Here is a 19,397-nt window from a genome sequence, read left to right as displayed (position 1 = left end):
ACCTGCTAAAGGCTACGTGACCTATATCCATTCCTTAAGGTTGACTGGAGACACTGCTGAGCCTCCTGCCTGGAGTGGAGGAGTGCGCTGTGCGATGTCTGGGTTGCTGGCACGGTAACCAGTGTAAAGGCACCCACTCTTCTCACATTGCTTTCCTTACGTGTGTCAAAATGTGTGCTTGATCCAGTGGATGCCTTACTCCCTTTCCTGGGAATGGGCAAGGGAAGCAGCATGTGCAGAACGTCAGTTTGTGCAGGGATTTGCCAACTTGTTTATATCTAGCTAATCTATTTCTTTGGTATGACGGTGCATAAAAGGTACACTTCTTTAGGCTTCACCCCAAAATCTGGGTTTCTTTTTAAGACGCTACCCCGCTTTCTCCGGCTAACGGGCTTGACCCACTAAGACTATTCTCATACGCTGCAAATGCTGGACACCACGGTAGTATTATACTTTTATTGCCTTATTTAGCGAAGAGATTAAATGTAATGTTCAGATTATGTAGAACATTAACTCCTAACAATAAGCAAATAACACATTAGAAGCTTTGCTATTAAAACGTTTAGTGCTGGCTTTGCTGTGGAGCACTACAGGAGCCATGACTTATGTTCCATGAGGGAGGAGGCACAGGGAGAAGGCACTGTATGTTCTGCGCGAGGGTCTCTTTCTTCTGTAAAGGTAGTGCATATACTGCCGAGTCCATATGCTGCCTGTGTGCATGCTTCATAGGGTATTTTTGCATGTAGCTAAACCACCTGAGTCCAGTCCTGCCAGCCATGGCTGGAAATTGGGGGGGGTTCGATCAGGTAATTGAGTTCTCGCCTGTCGGCTGGTCGCTGTGGTGGGGGGCATCCTGTGCCCCCGCCTGCGAGAGGGGGCTGCCAGTCCGGCCAGCCAGAGCCCCGCATCGCAGCCTCTCCTCCCGTCAGGAGTTGCGATGTGCTAGTCTTGTCTTTCAGACAGTATTTTTATGTGAGCTGATGGTTTCCAGGGTAACGGAGGCTTCGGGGAGTCTCGCGCCGACGCAGCGCCCCGGCCTCGGCGAGCGCTGGGAGCAGATGTTGGCTGCGGGCTGGGAGCGGGGCTGGCGCGAGGAGCACCAGGGCAGCCGGGAGAACAATCCGCCCGGCTGCACCCGGTGCCATAGAGTAGGCTCAGGGCTCGCTCTCTTCCTCCCTTTTTCCTTGTAATTTAGTATTCTTGTCTCACCCCACAGGGGTTCCTCAGCCGCCGGCTTAAAGGCTCCATCAAAAGGACAAAGAGCCAACCCAAGCTCGACAGGAACAGCAGCTTCCGCCACATTTTACCTGGCTTCAGGAGTGTGGACAATGAAAGGTAAGGGGACATTTCTCGGAGGGTGGGTAGGAGGCTGTGTGAGAGAGAAGGAGGAGATCGGTTTTTCCGGGTCTAGCTAGTATCTTAAGCTTATCTTATTCAAAGCAAGGGCCACATCTGTGATAGAAGTAGACTTGCTTAATTGCGAGAGGGGTAATTTTGATTTGTTGGCAAGCGTACAGTGCAAGCCCTCCCTTTTTAGGGTAAATAACGTGTACAGAGAAGCCAGACTGCTCTGCTTTCTTTTCCCCCAAAAATCCGAAGTTGATGCACCAGCATATAAATAGCACAGAGATGCAGCAGCCGAAGCCGACTGATGCAGGTGAGGGAGGGAGGGAAGGGATGCTCATGCACTGGACTACATTGAACATTACTGGGTTACATACTGTATGAACAATAACATGGAACAATAACAAGCATAATCTCCCCAAATCCCTCTCTCCCCCTTCCCCACACACATCTTCAGCATAGCCTTTGGCTGCCGTCATTATACTGAGATGGATTCTCGGCATGTGGCCGAAGCTGCTTTTTCTGTCTGAGCCATGACAAGATCTTTCAGTCCAAGAGGGATGCGGTGCAGGGAATGTGCAGATGGATCAGGTGGAGCATTTGGCATGGGATGGCTGGTGCTGGAGCAAATTGCAAGCAAAATAAGGAGAAATGAAGCCTTGGTTTTATTCTTCAGCTCAGTTAGAAAGTATAGTAGCTCTTTAGTGAATTTGTATGAATTTATGCATATGTAGGTTTAAGTCAGTGCGTGCATGAGACAGGCACACATTCTAGGTAAATTTATGTGTAAATTCACATGCATATCAAGGTCATGGTTGGGTAAGACAGACTCCATTACCAACCCCAGAAACAAACTAGTGGGTTGCTTCCAAAAAGCAGATCTTTCAGCCTTATGTGAATCATTTTGGGGAATGACACAGAAGTGGTGAAGTGCCAAGAAAAGTGTGTCTGAAGATTATGCCAAATTGGACGTACACTGATGTAACCATTTTGTAGCAGCGGCATTTTAAAAAATCAGGTTGGTACTTTAGAATCCATTGAGTAAATGCTTCACTTTTAAAAGCAATGACAACTTTTACTTTGTTTTAGCTATACTTACTCGTTGGAGCAGCCGTGAATTTTTGAAACGTGCAAATGACAATTGTCAATCTGGATTGTTCCTTACCTGACCTATTACAGCCTCCTAAGCTTTTACCTTCTGGATTCTGCAAGTGAAAGGATTGTGCTGGTCAGTGCAGAGTAATATTTCAGGGGTTACTATCTGGAAAGACAGAGTTGATTTGATTCCTGTGCTGCAGTTTTCACAAATGCTCGAAGTAGGGCACTGTATTCCATATGGAAGACAAGTGAGTGTAGCCGGCAGCCGGGAATCTGCCTACACTGCTGCTGTTTCACTCAAAGAACAGGCAAATTAGACAATGTTTTCTTTCTACCTAGATGAGTTTTGATTCTTTCTGTGAATTGGCAGTACAGGATGTGGGAATTAACTGTTTCAGCCAGCCCTACAGCCAAAGTCATTTTCCTAAATTAAGCCTTGTAATTTCCCTGCCCTCCCAGCACAAGAGCTATGAAGCTTGCTGGGCAGTGTCCTTTCAGATACAGCCAGATTTACTGCAACTTTTCTTTAAAGAGATTCAGTGAATGGGTGTAGTGCATTTTCAGTGTAGAGCTTAAAGGGGAAGTCGCAATCGACAGCCTTGAATAAAACCCAAGGATTTGCTTATATATATGACTAGAAACTGAAAACAAAAGGCTTCCATTAGGCAGGTGTAAATACAGTTCATATATGATACATAGACGTGCCCTGGTCTGGAGGAAACTGTGTGGCTCTAGGTAGCTTTTGACAGCAAGCTTTTAGTCCCCTAGCTTTCATAGTAGTGTCAGATCTACGATGTAAGCAAGTGTCCTTCTGCAGAAGATCTTGGCCCTAGGTACTGTTGCTCTCAGAGAGGTGAAAGAAAAGCAGCAGCTGGCTTCTCAGTCATGCATCAAGGTTTTGGTTACGGAAGAGAATTTTAGCTTCCTGAACATGCCCATCCACGTCTTCTAGAATGCACAATGCACTCACTTCTGTGCACGAAAGGACTTGAGTCTTTTAGCTCACTCTTGTGCATTTTCTGGTGTGCTTCCTTGCCTTTCCTGAAATCCAAGGATTGTTTCAAAGAAGCATCTGGTATTGGAATATTTGCCTTTTAAATATTTGATTCTTGACTCCATCTTGTATCCAAGCTGATTGTTCGCGAACCGCTCCTTTGCTCATTGAAGTAACCATTATAACAGCGTTCTGTTCTGGAGCTTTGTAGAATTTCTGTGGGAGATGCCGTAGTAAAAATGAATAGTGGAATAAATGCAGTCAAAGCACTTTAGGTTGAAATATTGAGCTATAGTAGATCAGAAATGACTCTGTTACTTGGCTTCCGTGTATCTAAATTGGTAGTGTGTCATGCCTCTTATTTTCTTTATTTTTCCTTTTCTTGCTAGCATTTATCCTGCTGTGTACGGCAGATGTGTAAGAATCTATGAAATGTGCACATACATGTACAGACAGCTAACTAGGTGGATGTGGTGTGTGTGTAGAGCAGAGAAGAGGATATAAACAAATATATCTATGCATTTTATCCTGTGTTTGATTAATGCATGCATTTAAATTTATCATGTACCTTTAAAATGGAAAATTTTGACCTCCTACAATAGCGAGACATTTGTACAGTGTGAGTTTTGTAGCAAAGGAAAACAATGAAATAATATTAAACACTGGAAAAGTCACAGAACGTCTCAGTGGCATCAGTTCAGAATCGCCCTGTTAATTTTCTGTCGGTGGAGCCTGGTTTCCATACCTTGCACTGGCACAAAGAGAACAGCCAGGTTGCCAGTGGAGTCTTGCAGAGCTGCTCTTATAAAGCGTGGTTATTGCGTCCTGGGGAGGAGCTGACAGCCCTGAAACATGGGGGGGTTCTTTGTCGTGTTGACGTGCCATCCACCGAGGTCCCACGTCCATTGCCAGGCAGCTGTTTGCAGCACTGCCATGGCCTGTGCATCTGCGTTCGGAGCAGCTATGAAAACTTGGAGAATTCTGGTTTAGCAAAACCTTGGGCAACCATTTTTTCTCTATAGAGAACATCTGAGGACTTGCTCAAAGTGGTGTGTTAGAAAAATACACTGATTATAGTCAAGCAGAGCTTATGTTTGTAGGAAAAACATGGTTGTTTCTCATGGTATTGGATTTTACGGTGACTGAGGAGAGACCTTTTGTTTGAAAAAAGGTGAGAGAAGGGGTTTGCACTAACTTCAGTGCATTACTGTGGGGTTCACATTGATGTAGTTGTCCACATTTTGCCAGTCTTTTGCTCACAGATTTTTTTCTAGGAGTCCTGTTAGTAACAGTAATACAATTATTGATTGTGAGTAAGAGAAGCAAAATCAAACCAAGTGTAACTAGTATTCTGTATAGGAGGTGCATTAATCTGGAACAATCAGTTTATATAAATGTGAGGTTTAATGGAGGATTGTGGAACGAGTGCTCCTTTCAATTTGTTGGCTGGTCACATTGCTTGTTAGAGCTAAACAGGGTTTCCGTTAAAGTGGCTTTTTGCTAACAATGTCTCCTGCATCCTGATTTATTACCGCAGCTAACAAAGTTTTTTATCACAGAGTACTGAATGTTTGTCTTTGTAGCGGTCTCCCTGAAATCAGCCACAAATCAAGCATTTGGCAGATGGACTTTTCTTAATTGGACCCACATTTCTCCTGCAAAATTGATGATGGAGAAAGTTTCTGAGTTGGGCTTTGGGTACAGGGAGTAGAGCCAGAGAACTGAGAGAAGGTTGTTCTGCTGCAGTTGTTAATTGCTGTTGTCAGTGCATTTCTGATTGTTTTCTTGTTGTAGTGACCTTTTCAGTCACTGCTGTTGCTTTGTTACAGTAATCTTTTAAAAATAAAATCTGAGAGTTTGTCAGGAATTTAGAAAGTAGGCTTATATGAGCATTAGTTGTTTTTTAAAAAGATCTAAATACATGAAATTGGTCTCATCTCCTCTGAAACTGGCAAAGGCTGCCATGATTTTACACTAGCACTGAGACACGCTATCACTTTGTGGGACAAATACCTTCCAACTGTCTTGATTTGGTGGAAAATGGGTACTCTGTGTAACGCTGTACCTGTATCTAATCCCTGAGTTGACCATTCCTAGGGGCTTTTTTTTTCTCAATGCATCTAGAATTTATTTAATGCTAAGGGACTCTCAATTACTAGCACTTGTGATTATTTTGCAAGGGTTTTTTTCATAATTCCAGAAGATAACATTCTATTTAAGCTTTTTTCTTGGCACTACAAAAGTCTGAGCATATGGTTGATTGTTAAATGAGCCTCAGCCTTGGAAGGGGTACAGCCGTGCATTAATAACAGCAACAACTTGCACTACTGCTACTTCCTCTTTAATCTCCTTTTTTTTTTATTTTATCCCATCAAAAAATGTTGCTTATAACCCACGGAGGGGAGAGGAAGTATACAAATCATATACTGCAGTGCATTGAATTCCTGGTGCAGTCTACTGTATGGGTTTTCAAATATTCACAAAGCTTATTTTGGTGCAATAGGAGAGCATCAATAACTTACAAATGTCTGTACTCTTACAGTAAGCCTAGTTTGTGAATTCTTTTTAGATCTAATTATCATTTGTTTATTCCAAACAAACTTGATATGACAAATATTTTTAGGCATGATGGAATCGGTTAAGTTTGATGAGAATATGGTGAGTGCTGCATTACAAAGGATGAAGAAGTCACTGTTACCTTTGGAAAGATTAATGACTCATCCTGCAGAATTAGGACACTGGCAGACCCCAGGACGCATGAAGGGCTTTCAAATCTGTGTGAACAAGTGCTGGAGAGCTTGCTTTCTCTTCTGGCTCCTTACTGAAATGGCACTAGCCAGTGAAGCCCTCTAAGTAGGAAGACTCATAATAGTAGGTGCAGAGCAAAGGGTGACACTAACAGCATGTTAAGTACAGTGCAGGGGCCTCTGGTTTTCATGATAATGACAATATTTTGAGGAAACACTGCTGAGTTTGTATGGGGAAACCATTTGGCACTGTCAACAATAGCTGAAATGCAAAATAAAACATCTTGCCAAGTCAGGACGGGGAGCATCCAGCAGGTAACAATGTCTGCTTTCTTGTGTAGTGGGGAACGTCTGTTCCCACTGCCCCCCTCCCGGGTCCGGGGGCAGTCACAGGTAGCTTAAAGGTTAAAGGACAGTCTCAGGATCAAGACTGGCCTTTTATAGTACCTGCATTTATATCAAGGCTACTTTGTCCTGGAATATGCAAATCAACCTTTTAATGGGGTTCCTCTGCAAAATATTTCTTGAACCAGAAAGTTAATTACTGATCTCTAATTAATGGCTGTGTTAGGAGGCTAGAGCAAAATCAGAGATAACTGCTTTGAAAGGGAGATGCAGGAGGAAATTGCCAGTTCTCCCCAGAAACTGTCACATTCCTCATCTTCTCTTGGTATTAGGAAGTTTAGAAACTGGGATTCGGATATTTTTAAAAGAATAATGCTTTTAATGGAAAGAAGGGATTTTGGAGGGTTTTTGGGGGAGGCATTGAAACAAACAAAATAATCCTTTCTATGGAAGAAAGGCTAATATTCCGATTTGTAAACGTAATGTACAGTTCCCTTACACAGGTGGTTCGGGTTTCCATTGTGTGAAGAGTGGCGTTTATTCCCCTTTAGAGTCAGTCTGGTGCTGCAGTTTGTGGCTGGTGATGGGGCAGTTAGACTGTGAGTGTGTTTAAAACGAGGTGTGGAATTGGTGGTTTCAGTCCTCCTGAGCACGGCAGCCCCGGCAGTGACGGCGGAGGCTTGGCAAAGCTCAAGCCCTTCCGTGGTCAGTGTTCTTGCACTGCATTTTAGTGATTCAGGGAGGTAGAACAGGTAAATCTGGAAGGTTGCAGATCAATTGCACCAGTCCGTGAGCACAGAAATATTTGTTATAAAGCCCCGTTCAGTGAAGTATGCTGCTCCTTGTGGCTAAATCCATTTAATAAGCCCAAGAGGAGCAGAGATGGACCGAAAACAATGTGGTGGCTTTCAGCTTCTCCCAAGGCAACAGCAAGGTCTCAACTATTCCTCCTGTTAAATTGGCTTTTGCATATGCATGTGGATCTGTGATTTGTATCTGAGGCTACCTGAGGTAAACGTATTTGACATTCTCAAAGAAACACATAAATGTTTCCCCTTATCCTACATATTCAAACTAACTTCCAAATTGAACAGGGAGGTTGTGTCTGATATCGTTCCATAAAAGACTATATTAATGCCTAAAAATTTTTCAAGCCATAGTAAAATGTCAAGGGAAGGGCTAAGAGACTAGAATTATTTTAATAGCCGCCTTCACGTTTCTCTGCTTCCTGGGTTCCTAACAGCCCAAACAAACAGCACAGTGCCCCACGGGGTACAGCTTGTGCTCTGGCTCAACTTGGAGTCGTAGCAAAATTATAAAATCCTTCCTGCTTAGGCATATGCAGCGCTACTAGTATAATTGGCTTCATGCATCTTACAATTAGCTTGCAAAAATATGTTTTGCATTCCTGACCTTTTCTCTATAAGCAAGGCCATTGTTTCACTGTCCTGCTTAATTACAAAATATAGTGTTGTGTGAGGATAGAGATGACATCGTTCTATCGTTGGCTCTAATTTGACGAGACATCATAATGGGGAGTTTTCATACTGAGGGCACTGAATTAGTGTAGCGTGAAGCCACATTTCTCTAAACCTACTAAATAAGGAGAAGTTAATTTTATGCTCTATCTTTTTGACGTTTGTAATCAAAGCATTGTATTACAGCTGCAGATGGTTAGCATTTGAAGAATGTTTGGTAAATGCCGACAATCGGAAGGCATTGTTCCTGCAGCGGAAGATCAGGTTGATTAATGGATAGGAGGATGCTTGCTTTCATTTTACTGTTCTCACAGTCTGAATACATATTATTGACTCGTTTGGCTATTGCCTGGCAGACGTGATGTTGTGGTGCGTCAGTATACACCTCAGGGTTACAAGCAGAGGGTTCTGTTCTGTACCCTTTAAGCAAAGACTCTTGAGCGAGGGGGACAGTTAAGTTGCATTGTGGCTGATGGTGTTTGGATATTCTTCAGATTGAAGACAGATACTGCTACTCCATTGCATTAACATTTAGTTTCCAAACAGACCATTTATTCTGACTTTGCCCTGGTGAGATTTTCATGTGCATGAATTTGAGTGCAATTACATTAGCATTACTCTTCATGTCAATAAACTCAAAAAAAAAAAAAAAAGAGAAAGAAAATGACATCACTACAGCTTTTGTACGAGAAGATGTTTTCTGTTAGTTCTACGCTCTTCTGTTTGCTTTTTTAATTATTATTTGTTTACAATAAAAACTAAGATACTTCTAGCCCAGGCTTAAACATTCTGGCACACAATGAAAACTGCTCATGATGAAAATATTACTTTTCAGCTCAGAGGAACAGTCTTGCTTTCCCCCGCCCTCTGCCTCCTGGCCATGTGCTCCCCTTGCAGCAGATCCAGTCATCACACCATCTTAGGAAGGTCAGCAAGCTGACTAAATGGAAAAATATTATTTAGGGGGGTGTCCTTCTGTTTGGTTAGGGCACCGAACCAACTCATGTAACTGCAGAGCGATGGGAAGATGGCAGAAAAAGGACTTTTCCCTTCATTGGCAGCGTGCAGTTGTGTTTAATGAGGTATGATGTCAAACTGCACTCTCAGTTTCTGCCCTAGTACTGTGTAGGCATGGGGGAGGGATACCCACCTGGCATCTGCCTCAGTTTCCCATCTTTCAGAATGGAATTTCCCATCTCATAGGAGAGGTACCTTGCATGATGGATCAAATTGTTCTGTCCTCTACTCTGTCATTCCTGCTGGCAATTAGTGTTACCAATAAGTGTCTTTCTCTCCTGGAAAAAAGGAAACGTTGAAAACCAAGTTTTGCTCTGTTCTTTATTGAAACTCTGCAAAACCTTGATTGAAAAATCTGCGTGAGGGACAAAGAGTTGTAAGTGAATGTGTAACAACTGAGGTGGGCAAGGTTTTCAAGCCTTTGTTTGGAGAGCTGGAAGATGCCAACGTTTGACGTGTATATCTTGTTATCCACTTTCCTATTGCAGTGGTCGTGCGCAGAAATCCGTTGATTGTAGCTGGAGGCAGCGTGTGCACTGAGCTCATTGCTGGCAGTCAGTTGTACAGAGCACTGGATATAATGATGTTCAAGACTTGTGAATATAAAATAACTATGTCAAGTTGATCCATCAGCTGGGAGGGAAGAAAAAAACAGACTGAGGGAATATATGCTCCTCTGTCCTTCCTCCTTACCATACTCTTTAATAATACCTTATTATATGGAGTTTCTTCCTAAGTGATTATTAGGGAGATTTAGAGTAGATTGTTCGCATATGGATATCTTCTTATGATACTGATACTATGATCTTGTTTATCTGGTTGGCAATGTTTATAATTTAAATTTTCAGTGCAACTACAGAATGTCTCAGATTCTCCTCAGCAAAATTCAGGTCAGGTGCGATGAAAAGAAGCAAGAGCTGATTTTAATTGAATTAAACCAGTGTATTTTTAGCTGGAATTAAAATATAATTTGTTTAAAAATACTTAACTGATTTGAATTAAGGCCAGAAATAAGAATTTAGGTTTAATCCATGTGTGTTACATAAGTAATTATATGAGAAAGGGATGTGGCATGCATTGTACGTGATTGATAGTGTGCAGGAGGGTGACATTCATTGACAAAACGATGTAAATGTATTAGTAATTATAAAGCCATAGGTATTACAACAGACTGTCCCCTTTACTCACATTTACAAATGTCTCTGGGATTATGTTGGCCCTGTACAATAGCCCCCATGCTCTGTTGCTGGTACATGAGAGATTGCACACATCCCCTGCTTGAACCATTCAGTGCTTCTTCCCCATAGGAGTCCCTCTGCAAAGCAGTCCTACGGTAGTTACCAAATGATTTACATAACTCTGTTGTATGTACCTTGAATAATTAATATTTTGCTGTCCTTGCTGTGTGTGGAGATTTGTTCTATTATGGATGTGTGTGTAGCTATATAGTAACACTTTAAATGATATGTATATATGCAGAGAGAGAAAGAGAGAAGGATTTTTATATTATTTTTGTGTGTGTGTGAGAACAACATTTTTTAAAAAAATGCATTGCTTCTGAGAATTGAAATTAAAAGCTGAGGGCTGCTATTAGTTCAGCTTGGAATCTGTTGTTTATCCTTTGCCTGGGCATAATCCTCCTGGGCACTAACAATGGCCGAGCCTTGTCCTGTTGGAATGTGACTCCAGGCTGCAGGGCAGGCTCTTGAGCTGGGATGTGACACTTCCCTGACGTGGGGTGACATGCCTCCCGTACTGCGCTACCTGATCAGCCATCGCGCTGCGGGCTGGATTTCCCTCCAGGCACAGAAAGACCAATTCTGCAACCAGCGCAGGGTGAAATGGAGATGCATTGGAGACATTTTTTGCTACCTTGTGACATATGAACAATTTTAGTCCTGGCATTTGCTAAAAAACAGTAAGAAGATAATTTGAATTCAAGTTACCGGATGCTTGAATTTGGTGGTATTTGGATCAAGAGGGTCAGTTTAGGATTATTGTAAAGGGAAGAGACATTTGCAGTGTATCACTCCTCCTACACGTTCACATTCTGGATCAGTGGAGGAGACCAAGGCTATTTACGATCTCTCTTTTATTTTAACTTCTGTGCTTTCAGAAGATCAGGTTTGCATGGTTTAAAGAACACATTGCAGCATTTTTTTGATAGATGCAGAAATGTTTTAGCTGTAGCTTTAATGCTACAGGTTAATAGTTTTAATCACTGACATGGCATTTTTCCTGATTACCCTATATTGTGGCATTTTCACTATACCTTTTACTAACGCTCTAAGTAACGTGGAAGTATGTGTTGTTTGTGCATCTGTGCCGGTGAGCATCAAGGGTTTGACCAACAAAGTGTAATTAGTGGAGGGACACCAGGTTGCATGCGTGGGAGTGCTTTGGTGGGTGCTGGGTTCCAATGGGGAACACCAAATGCTGGCCATGCGTTCCCTGAACTGGATATTGCAGCTGCAGAGGCTCTCTGCATGAAACCTCTCCAGCTCACCCAGAATTAATTATTCACTGATCATCACTCAGACCTTATGGATTAGGGAGCAGGGAGAAGGGTTGGCAGGGGGTGGATAGAAGATGGAGCAATTTGGATTGCAATTAGTATTTAATTTCTTTCCTTACTCCCTGTTTGCTTAAATTGAAGATTGCATGCTAGAACCAAGCAAGGACTTCTATCCCAGCAGTGGAAGTTCCCAGTGCACCAGAAACTAGCAAATCCACTTAAGTCTTTAACCTTCCCAAAGAGATGAAACACTCAGTCAACCTGAGGAGTTGAAACGTTAGGGGAATAAGTTTTGCTTAGAAAATGTTGCAAGGGAACCGCAGTGCCCAGTCTGCCAAAGCAGGAGCACTTCACCAACCATATCCTACCCTTATGATATGAGCACTTAGATGTTGTCTCTCTCTCTGTCCATTACCTATCTTCTCCCCTTTCTAACACCCTGAGTGTGCTCCTTGCCAGGAGTCTTCCCTGGGGATTACCGTTGTGGCAGATCCATAACGGATACCGAAGCCTGGCGGGTAAGCAGTCCTGCAGCAGACAGTTAAACCTCAACCCACTGGTGCATCGCCCAGTCACAGAGAATGTAATTTTCAGTTTAGTCATTACAAAAATGGTAGCCAACAGTTGGAAGTTTGCTTCACTGGTGAGATTGTCTAACGTTGAAACCTCAAGGGATTTTCTTGATTATACCAGTAACCGCAGTCTGGGTCACACTTTGCAATAATTATCCTGATGTCTGCAAGGTTGTTAGAAAGTCCCTAGAGGAAGGGGCCCAGTTGCACTGCAGAAGAATCCAGAGGTATATGCTGGCAAACCTTCAGCTCAGAGATTTATTTAAGTTAGTTCTTTAATTGCTTTCTTGCATCCCTATTCTATTGTAAGCTCTATGAGCCATCTAGGGAAGTAAATCTAGCTACTATTAATCTCCTCAGTCCTTCTCCCTTTAACTGGTTACTCCTTGCTTCATTTACACAGACATTTGTGCCCTACAGATGGGTAATAATTTTGATTCTGTTTTAACATGTTCTAACAATACATGTAACTTAGGAAAAATCATCATCTGACTTCTGCATTGCATTTTTTCTTTTTAACTCGCATCTCTTAAATGTGGCTTATGATCTTTGTGTAACGCTGCTGCTTCCCAAGACTGTTGGCAGCTTCCGTGATATGCATTCAAAAAGCAATTCCAGGTCCTTGAGTGAAACCTGCAAGAAAAAAGCAAAGAATTATTTGTCTTTTTTTTCATTATCGTGGCCCTCTTATACCTGTTCTGACATGCACTTGAAAGAAGTTTTCTTACTTGATGCCTTTATATCTAAAGCTCTCTCTTTTTATAAACCAAGGCGGGGTATCTTGTCCTCCTTAGATAAAGTCACTCCTGTTGAGGCTGTCACTCACTTCATTAGCCTTAGTTCCAGCCTCTCACACAAGAGGCAGAGCTCCACGTACCCCTCAGTTAGAGCAAACGTTTTGATAGCAGGGGAGTGAGAAAACAGAATGACAAGAGCACGTCAGAGTGATGGCCTAAGGAGCCCAGTGCCTGGTGCCTGCTTGCGGTTGGCTTATTCCCTGACTGGGGAGCTTGGTTATCTCTTCTGAATGTTATAAAAAGTTTCATTGCCTTAAAAAAATAACAGTCCTGTTTAGTCATATGAAGTTTTTGTTCTCAATTACATCTTGTATCAATGAGTTCCACAGACACAGTGTGATGTATAATACATAATTTATATCACTGACGTTTTTTAAGCTATTTTTAGTTATCTTTCATCTTTATTATCTGTTCCTTGGCCATTTTAGTAAGAGACAGTAAATAGAAACAGACGGTTTATTTCTTATTTTATCGTGCATTATTTCCTGATAATTTGTTTGCTAAGGGGACATTTGTCATGTCGTCTCCTCGTGGCTTTTCCAGCTAAAGAGACTCCTCTTAGACTGTCCATGGTTTATTTCACTTCTTGAGGCTTTCCTTAATGAATGTGTTGCACAGGTACATTAGTACGCCGCTGGAAGAAATGCCTTTTCTACACCTGCTTTTCTTGAAAGCACTGGCTTATATGTTCTGTGCATCTGTAAGACAGGTGTCTTAGGGGAGCTGGGAACTGCAGCTGAGAAAGACTGAAACATGAGAGGCATGGAGATGTTGGTTTGGTGGAATCCAGATCCTGCACTTTTGAGGCCTTAAGAGAAATTCCAGGCTGGAGGAGGAGGAGGAGGGGGGAAAACAGGGGCTGGCCAGCTGCTGGAAGACTATTCAGCAGGTAGCGATACTGAAAGCGCAGTGATAGGACGCCTGGTGCAAGCAACCGGTGCCGCAGCACAAAGACTTGAAGTGCTGGCACCTTTTCTCTCTCCAGGGGGGTCAGGCCGTTAGTGTCAATGGTGCAGATGGCTGAAAGCGAGAGCGTCAGGGACCTTAGTGCCGTGGCTGTGAGTCTGTGGAGGGTGCCATGGCTCTGGCGTTCCAGACATGCTGACTGGCATGGCCCAAGCAAACCCCACATCTCCAGCAGGCGGGCGATGCGCTGGGCACAGTGCTCTGGTCAGCGCCCACGAGGGTGCAGGCTGTCTCCCTCCCACTTTGTTCTTACCTCTGCTCCCCTGGGAGCACCCACAAAGGGCAGAGCTCTCTGAGGGGACCCTCCAGAGCAGGAAGAGCAGCAGCAGCAAGCACAGAGGCTCCAGGGCTCCCATGGGAACAGAGACTCCAGGGCTCCTGTGCCACCAGGCGCTTCCTCAGCCCAGGTACAACACAACCTGCTGCCTTTACTCCACGTTCCCTTTCTGTCTCAGAGGAACGTATCCTTTTGTTAAAATGAAGTGATCTAGAGTCAGCATTACACAGAGGAATGAGTTATAAAATAATGGGGCTAATAAGCATGTAAAATAACCTGACTGTACAAGAGTGCAGTCTATGGAACAGCAGCTGCAGCAAATATATTCAGGTTATCAGTGTGTGGCTATTTTGTGCTGAGAGGGCTTAGGTGTAATGAGAGTTACTGCATCACGGGAACTCTTGGCAATGAATAGTGACATTTTCCAATAACAACTTTTAGAAATGAAGAAAAATCCTCTGTATGAATTTAGCTCTGACTGACAGCTTGGGGATCTCCTCTCTCTACCCTCACAACAGGTATAGCATATGTGGTGATGGCAGCTTTTCCTACGCCTCCCTGACAACATGCCTTGAACCCCTGCCACAGAGACCTCTGCAAACGGCACTCAGGCTGCTTTGTCCCCCACTGCTCCTTCAGTCTACGCGTGCCCCAGGGAGGCTAAGAACTGCTCTGCCTTGTGTTGGTGGCTCTTTGGGGATTAGACACCTGCTGCTGAGAACCGGACTTGGGTCACCAGGCTGGTTTCAGGCAATCAAATGGTAACTCCTAATTGCTTTAGTCCTACACCAATACCCATGGTATGAAGATTCATCAATAATTTCCTGGGCTAACTGTCCTGGCCTTGGTGTTCTGAAACTCAAGTTTAGATTTTTTTTTAAATGTATTTGAAATTAAAATGTAAAACAGGACTTCACCTAAATAATTCCACCAACCTAATCATAAGCCTGAAGGTTTTAGAAGTATCGGATTCCCTTCAACATTTAAGATAATTCCACAGTCCCTGATTTCACCCAGCCCATTATCCTACTTTGTTCCAAATCAGCATGTGGCATTCTTTCTCCTGACTGCAGTAAGTTATGGGCTAGAGTGACATGTCAGTATTTTCAGAACAGAATGAGTGCTGTATCACCTGTATCTCTGGCATTTTTATTTTCTCCTACGTGATGCATTAAAACCACAGACCTTTGTCACCAATAAGCTGAAAAAGCATTATTCAGCTCCGAGTAGTTTTTCTGGATGCTTCCTCTTTTTTTTTTTTTTTTTTTCTTTCTTTCTATAAATGTCAGTGCATAAAGAATGCAGGATTAAATATGATTTGTGCTATTGGTATTTTGTACATAAAGAATAACAGTTTGGTGGCAGTACAATATATTGGAGAAATTGACTCCTCCCAGCTGTGTTCTTCCTTATAATCTAGTTAAACATAAATAGATCTTCAAAACCCATTGTATACCTCTGTGGAGATCAGGGCAGGCCAACTCTTTGAAACAGTGATTAGTAAACTCAAACTTCAATAAATATTGGGAATTAGCATTGCAGCTATTCCTGTAATCTGACCATTGTTTACAACTATTTGTAAGCGTTAAAAATTATGCTCATTTTGTCTCACCTGAAAATTCTACTTAGAATTCTTCAAATTTTTTTGTTGCAGAATTTTTGAGTGGCTAATCACCTGGCAAAAAAACCAAACCAAAACCCAAAGTGAAATTCAGCAGTTTGTTAAGATTATGCAGGGTGGGCTGTTTTGTCCAATGATTTTATCTAGCATTTGTATGAAGAAGTACACTGGAAAATGTTTTACCTCAGTCAAGCATCTAGCTCTGCTTGTTGTGCTGCTTCTGAGGTCACAGAGCTCCAATTTTTCTGTGTCGTGGCATCCGATTCATAGTGACCTTGTTACAGACCTGTTTTAAAGGTTCTGCATGTCCCTCCCATGGTCAGCTTTATTTTACATTAACTAAAAAGAGAACCAAGTACATTGCGAGGAATTGTTGTCGGTGGTAGCCCCTTTTCCTGGACCTCTTTGCCCTGCCTTTTTCCGTGGTACCAGAGGTCACATTATTCCATGTCAATAAGTTTGCAGAGAAATCTAGCCTTTTTGTTGTGGTCATAAGCTGCTGTCTGTTGCTGAGCTCTAGCAAGCTGAGAATCTGCTCAATGGTAAATTGTGAGATTGCATAATTATGGCTTACACAACACGTACATACGCTTGCAAACAAACCGGGGAATTAGTCTGTAGGATGGATTAGGGAACTCTGCGTTGTACAGCTTTCATCGCTAGCATTCCCTGCGAAAGGAATTCCTGCTACTTAATTTAGTAACACATACATCTGATTTTCAGTTTTCTGGAGAAGGTGGGAAGGAACGTGGCTGGTTTTCCCCTGAGCTTAGGGATTTTTTGCTGTTGCCACTCTTAACGATTCTGAAAGGTGGTGACTTTCCCTGAGTCCACAGTCTTTTACCATCCTTGCTTGTCTGCATTCATGGGAGTGGTTTTCCACAACAATTGGCAATTACAGCTCTTATTTTAAATAACATGAAAATAAACCAGACTGCGCCCACTCCGGACTCTGCAGATGGGCAGTGTTTTGAATCCTGCTTGAATAATCACTGATACTAATTATAGAATTCGGGGAAGACGGCGTGGCTGCTGCACTGCCTCCGACCGGGGACTGGGGCGGGAGCGTGCGAGGCTGCACTGGGCGAGTGCTGTAGTCTTCCAGCACAAACTCAAATGCAGCAAATCAGAATAATTTCTCCATTGTGATTTCTGCTGTTTGCTTTGTCTCTGCTTTTCTTTGCCTTTGCTGCCCTTGCACTTCCAGTAAGGGAGCTTGTAACAGCAATGTAGTAAGTGCTTGAATGGCTGGAAAATCCTTTCATAGCAAAGAAGACGTGATTGTTACTTATTTATTTTATTTTTCGTTAATACAACTGGAATACAAATGGGGCTTCAATGCCTAAGGGCCTTGCATTCTTAGAGTAATTCCTTATGACATGTGTCAGACTCTGTTTTATTCAGGTGGGTGGTATGATATTAAACAATAAAGCAAGCTTGCATTTCTCTGCAACTGTATTTATATGCACACTCCCTGGCACAGAGGTGCTTATTAGTAGAATGTCATATCCTCACTGGCTATACCCAGCCTGAAACATTCTGCAAATACCGTGTGGGCCTTAAGAGAAATCATCTTAAATCAATCAGATAACCTAACGGCAGAGCGTCCTCTCTGACTTATCCTTTGTCCAAGCAAAGATGAGGCTGCAAGAGACGTTCCTTAAGTAATGCTTTAGACGAAACATTCGTGTCTGAATGGAATATCGATTTTCTAATTGCTGTGCTGCTGTTTAATGAGTCGTTAGTAGGGAGCAGTAGGAAAGCAAACTCAAGTGTGTTGCAAGCTAGCTTTGGTTTGCCTGTGCTAAACACACCCAGGGTGTTAATGTGTGAAATTCAACAAATAGAGTAAGGTGGAATTTCTTTTTTTTGCATGACATGGACATAGAGAGGGCAAATGAGACTCACCAATGGGACAGACTTTCTCACAAAGCACAAAACAGCCTTTCAGCTTCAGATATTCACGCTGCAGCTAGGGAGGAAAACAAATGCAAAGCAGTGGCATCTTACGCAGTAGTCCCCAGGAGGTGGGTCAGTCACTCCGAATCATCCCGCATGGTCTGTCTGAGCTCGTTCAGGCTCTCGAGTGTATAACGACAGTGTCTGTTCCTCAGCCACAGACAGCAGAGAAATATTTTTGTTTCCCTGGTCCATACGGGCTGCTGTATGAACGTGGTTAGATGGCCAGTCCCTCGTTCAGCCGTGGAGGCGGCTGGCCAGGGGTGCTGCCAGGGTGCACCCCTGGTGCCCAGCCTCACCCGCAGCCCTCAGCCCTGCTGCTGAGCCGAGATGGCCGCGGCGCTGCTGTGGGTGAGCACCCCATAGCTAAAAGCAGACCCCAGACCCTACACCTGGGTTCCCTCAGGCTGTGCAGCAGCTGCTGGATGCACCCGCCACCCTGCTTGCAGCCGAGGTCAGGTCTGAACGGGTGACCTTGATCTCCTTTGTGTCATCTCCTACAGCAGTGAAACACCCTGCCCGGGAGAGAAATGCACCTGACTGGTTTTCCTAAAGCCTGGAGTCAGGCGCTTTGGAAAGTAAAACGCAGCCTCTGTGGTGAAATATTTACCACAAATAATCGTCTTAAGACAATAGAAATAAGTATCAGCTATGCCACATCTAGCCAATACATGATATTTCTTAATATAGTTTCAGAAAATACGGTATATGTTTATGTGTTCAAACACATCCTCTTAGCAGAAAAATAGCTTCTTTATTTTTCTGAAGATTAAAATGCCAAATCAACTAATTACTTTTCTTTGAAAACCTCTACTACATAAAACACATACTCTCTCAGTGAACTAAATTGATTTATATTCAGCCATTAATTCTTTATAGCCCGTAATCTGCAGAACAACAAAGCTAGTTGGAAAATGTGTCCTATTAAGGGACAAACAGCTTTCTGAATAAGACAGAAATATGTTGGCACAGAAAAGAAATGTGGGTGCAGCTGAGGCTGGGGTGCCGCAGGGGCTGCGCTGGGGAACAGGTACGGGCTCGAGGGGCAGCCCTGGGAGAGCGTCCTGAGCCGCTGTACAAATTTCCTGTAAACTAAAACGGGAATTGTCCTGGCTAAGGTAACAGTGAGAGCAAGGTACGTGTCCACCCACAGGTAGGACAGTCCCTGTTACACATGTAGCAGTAAACGTGTACAGCTCTCTGTTTTTCACCCAATTATTGGGTGCTCTCTGGTGTTACTGCAGTTCAAGTGTATGTATGTAATTTAATTAGATGGTGTGACCTTTCCTTTTGGTGAGGCTTTTCCATTGGCTTAAGAACATTTGAAATTTCTCATAGTGCCTCCATTGGTCTCATTTGCATTATCCATGGAAGATATTTTTTTTGTTAGGAGAGTTTAGAAAACTAATAAAATTACGTTGGGCTTCTTCCAGTATGTGCGTCATTGACTGGAACTGAAATCTTGATAATGAAATTGGAATTCGCCTACCTCTGTTTTGGGGTAGTAATAAGATGATGATAGAATAAGCCAGGCATTAGGTACAAAACTGCTGGGTTTTGGCAAATGAATGAGATGTTATAAAAGATTGTGTCTGACAGGAGGATAGCTTGGACTACGTGTAGAGGTTGGAAGTGGAATTGGAGGCTGAGGGGATATGGGAGGCTCA

General features: G+C 43.0%; 1 protein-coding gene across 1 annotated transcript in view; it reads left to right on the top strand.

Moving 5' to 3' along the window:
* Window positions 1–19,397, top strand: part of DAB2IP (DAB2 interacting protein) — a 167,258-nt gene that overhangs the window by 44,939 nt on the left and 102,922 nt on the right. The window contains 1 exon segment of the mRNA XM_055719686.1: window positions 1,217–1,335. Within this exon segment, the coding sequence (XP_055575661.1) occupies window positions 1,217–1,335 (119 nt within the window).

The sequence above is a fragment of the Falco cherrug genome, chromosome 9 (genome assembly GCF_023634085.1).
Source record: "Falco cherrug isolate bFalChe1 chromosome 9, bFalChe1.pri, whole genome shotgun sequence".
Taxonomy (NCBI): Eukaryota; Metazoa; Chordata; class Aves; order Falconiformes; family Falconidae; genus Falco; species Falco cherrug.
This window is presented reverse-complemented; position numbering and strand designations above follow the sequence as displayed.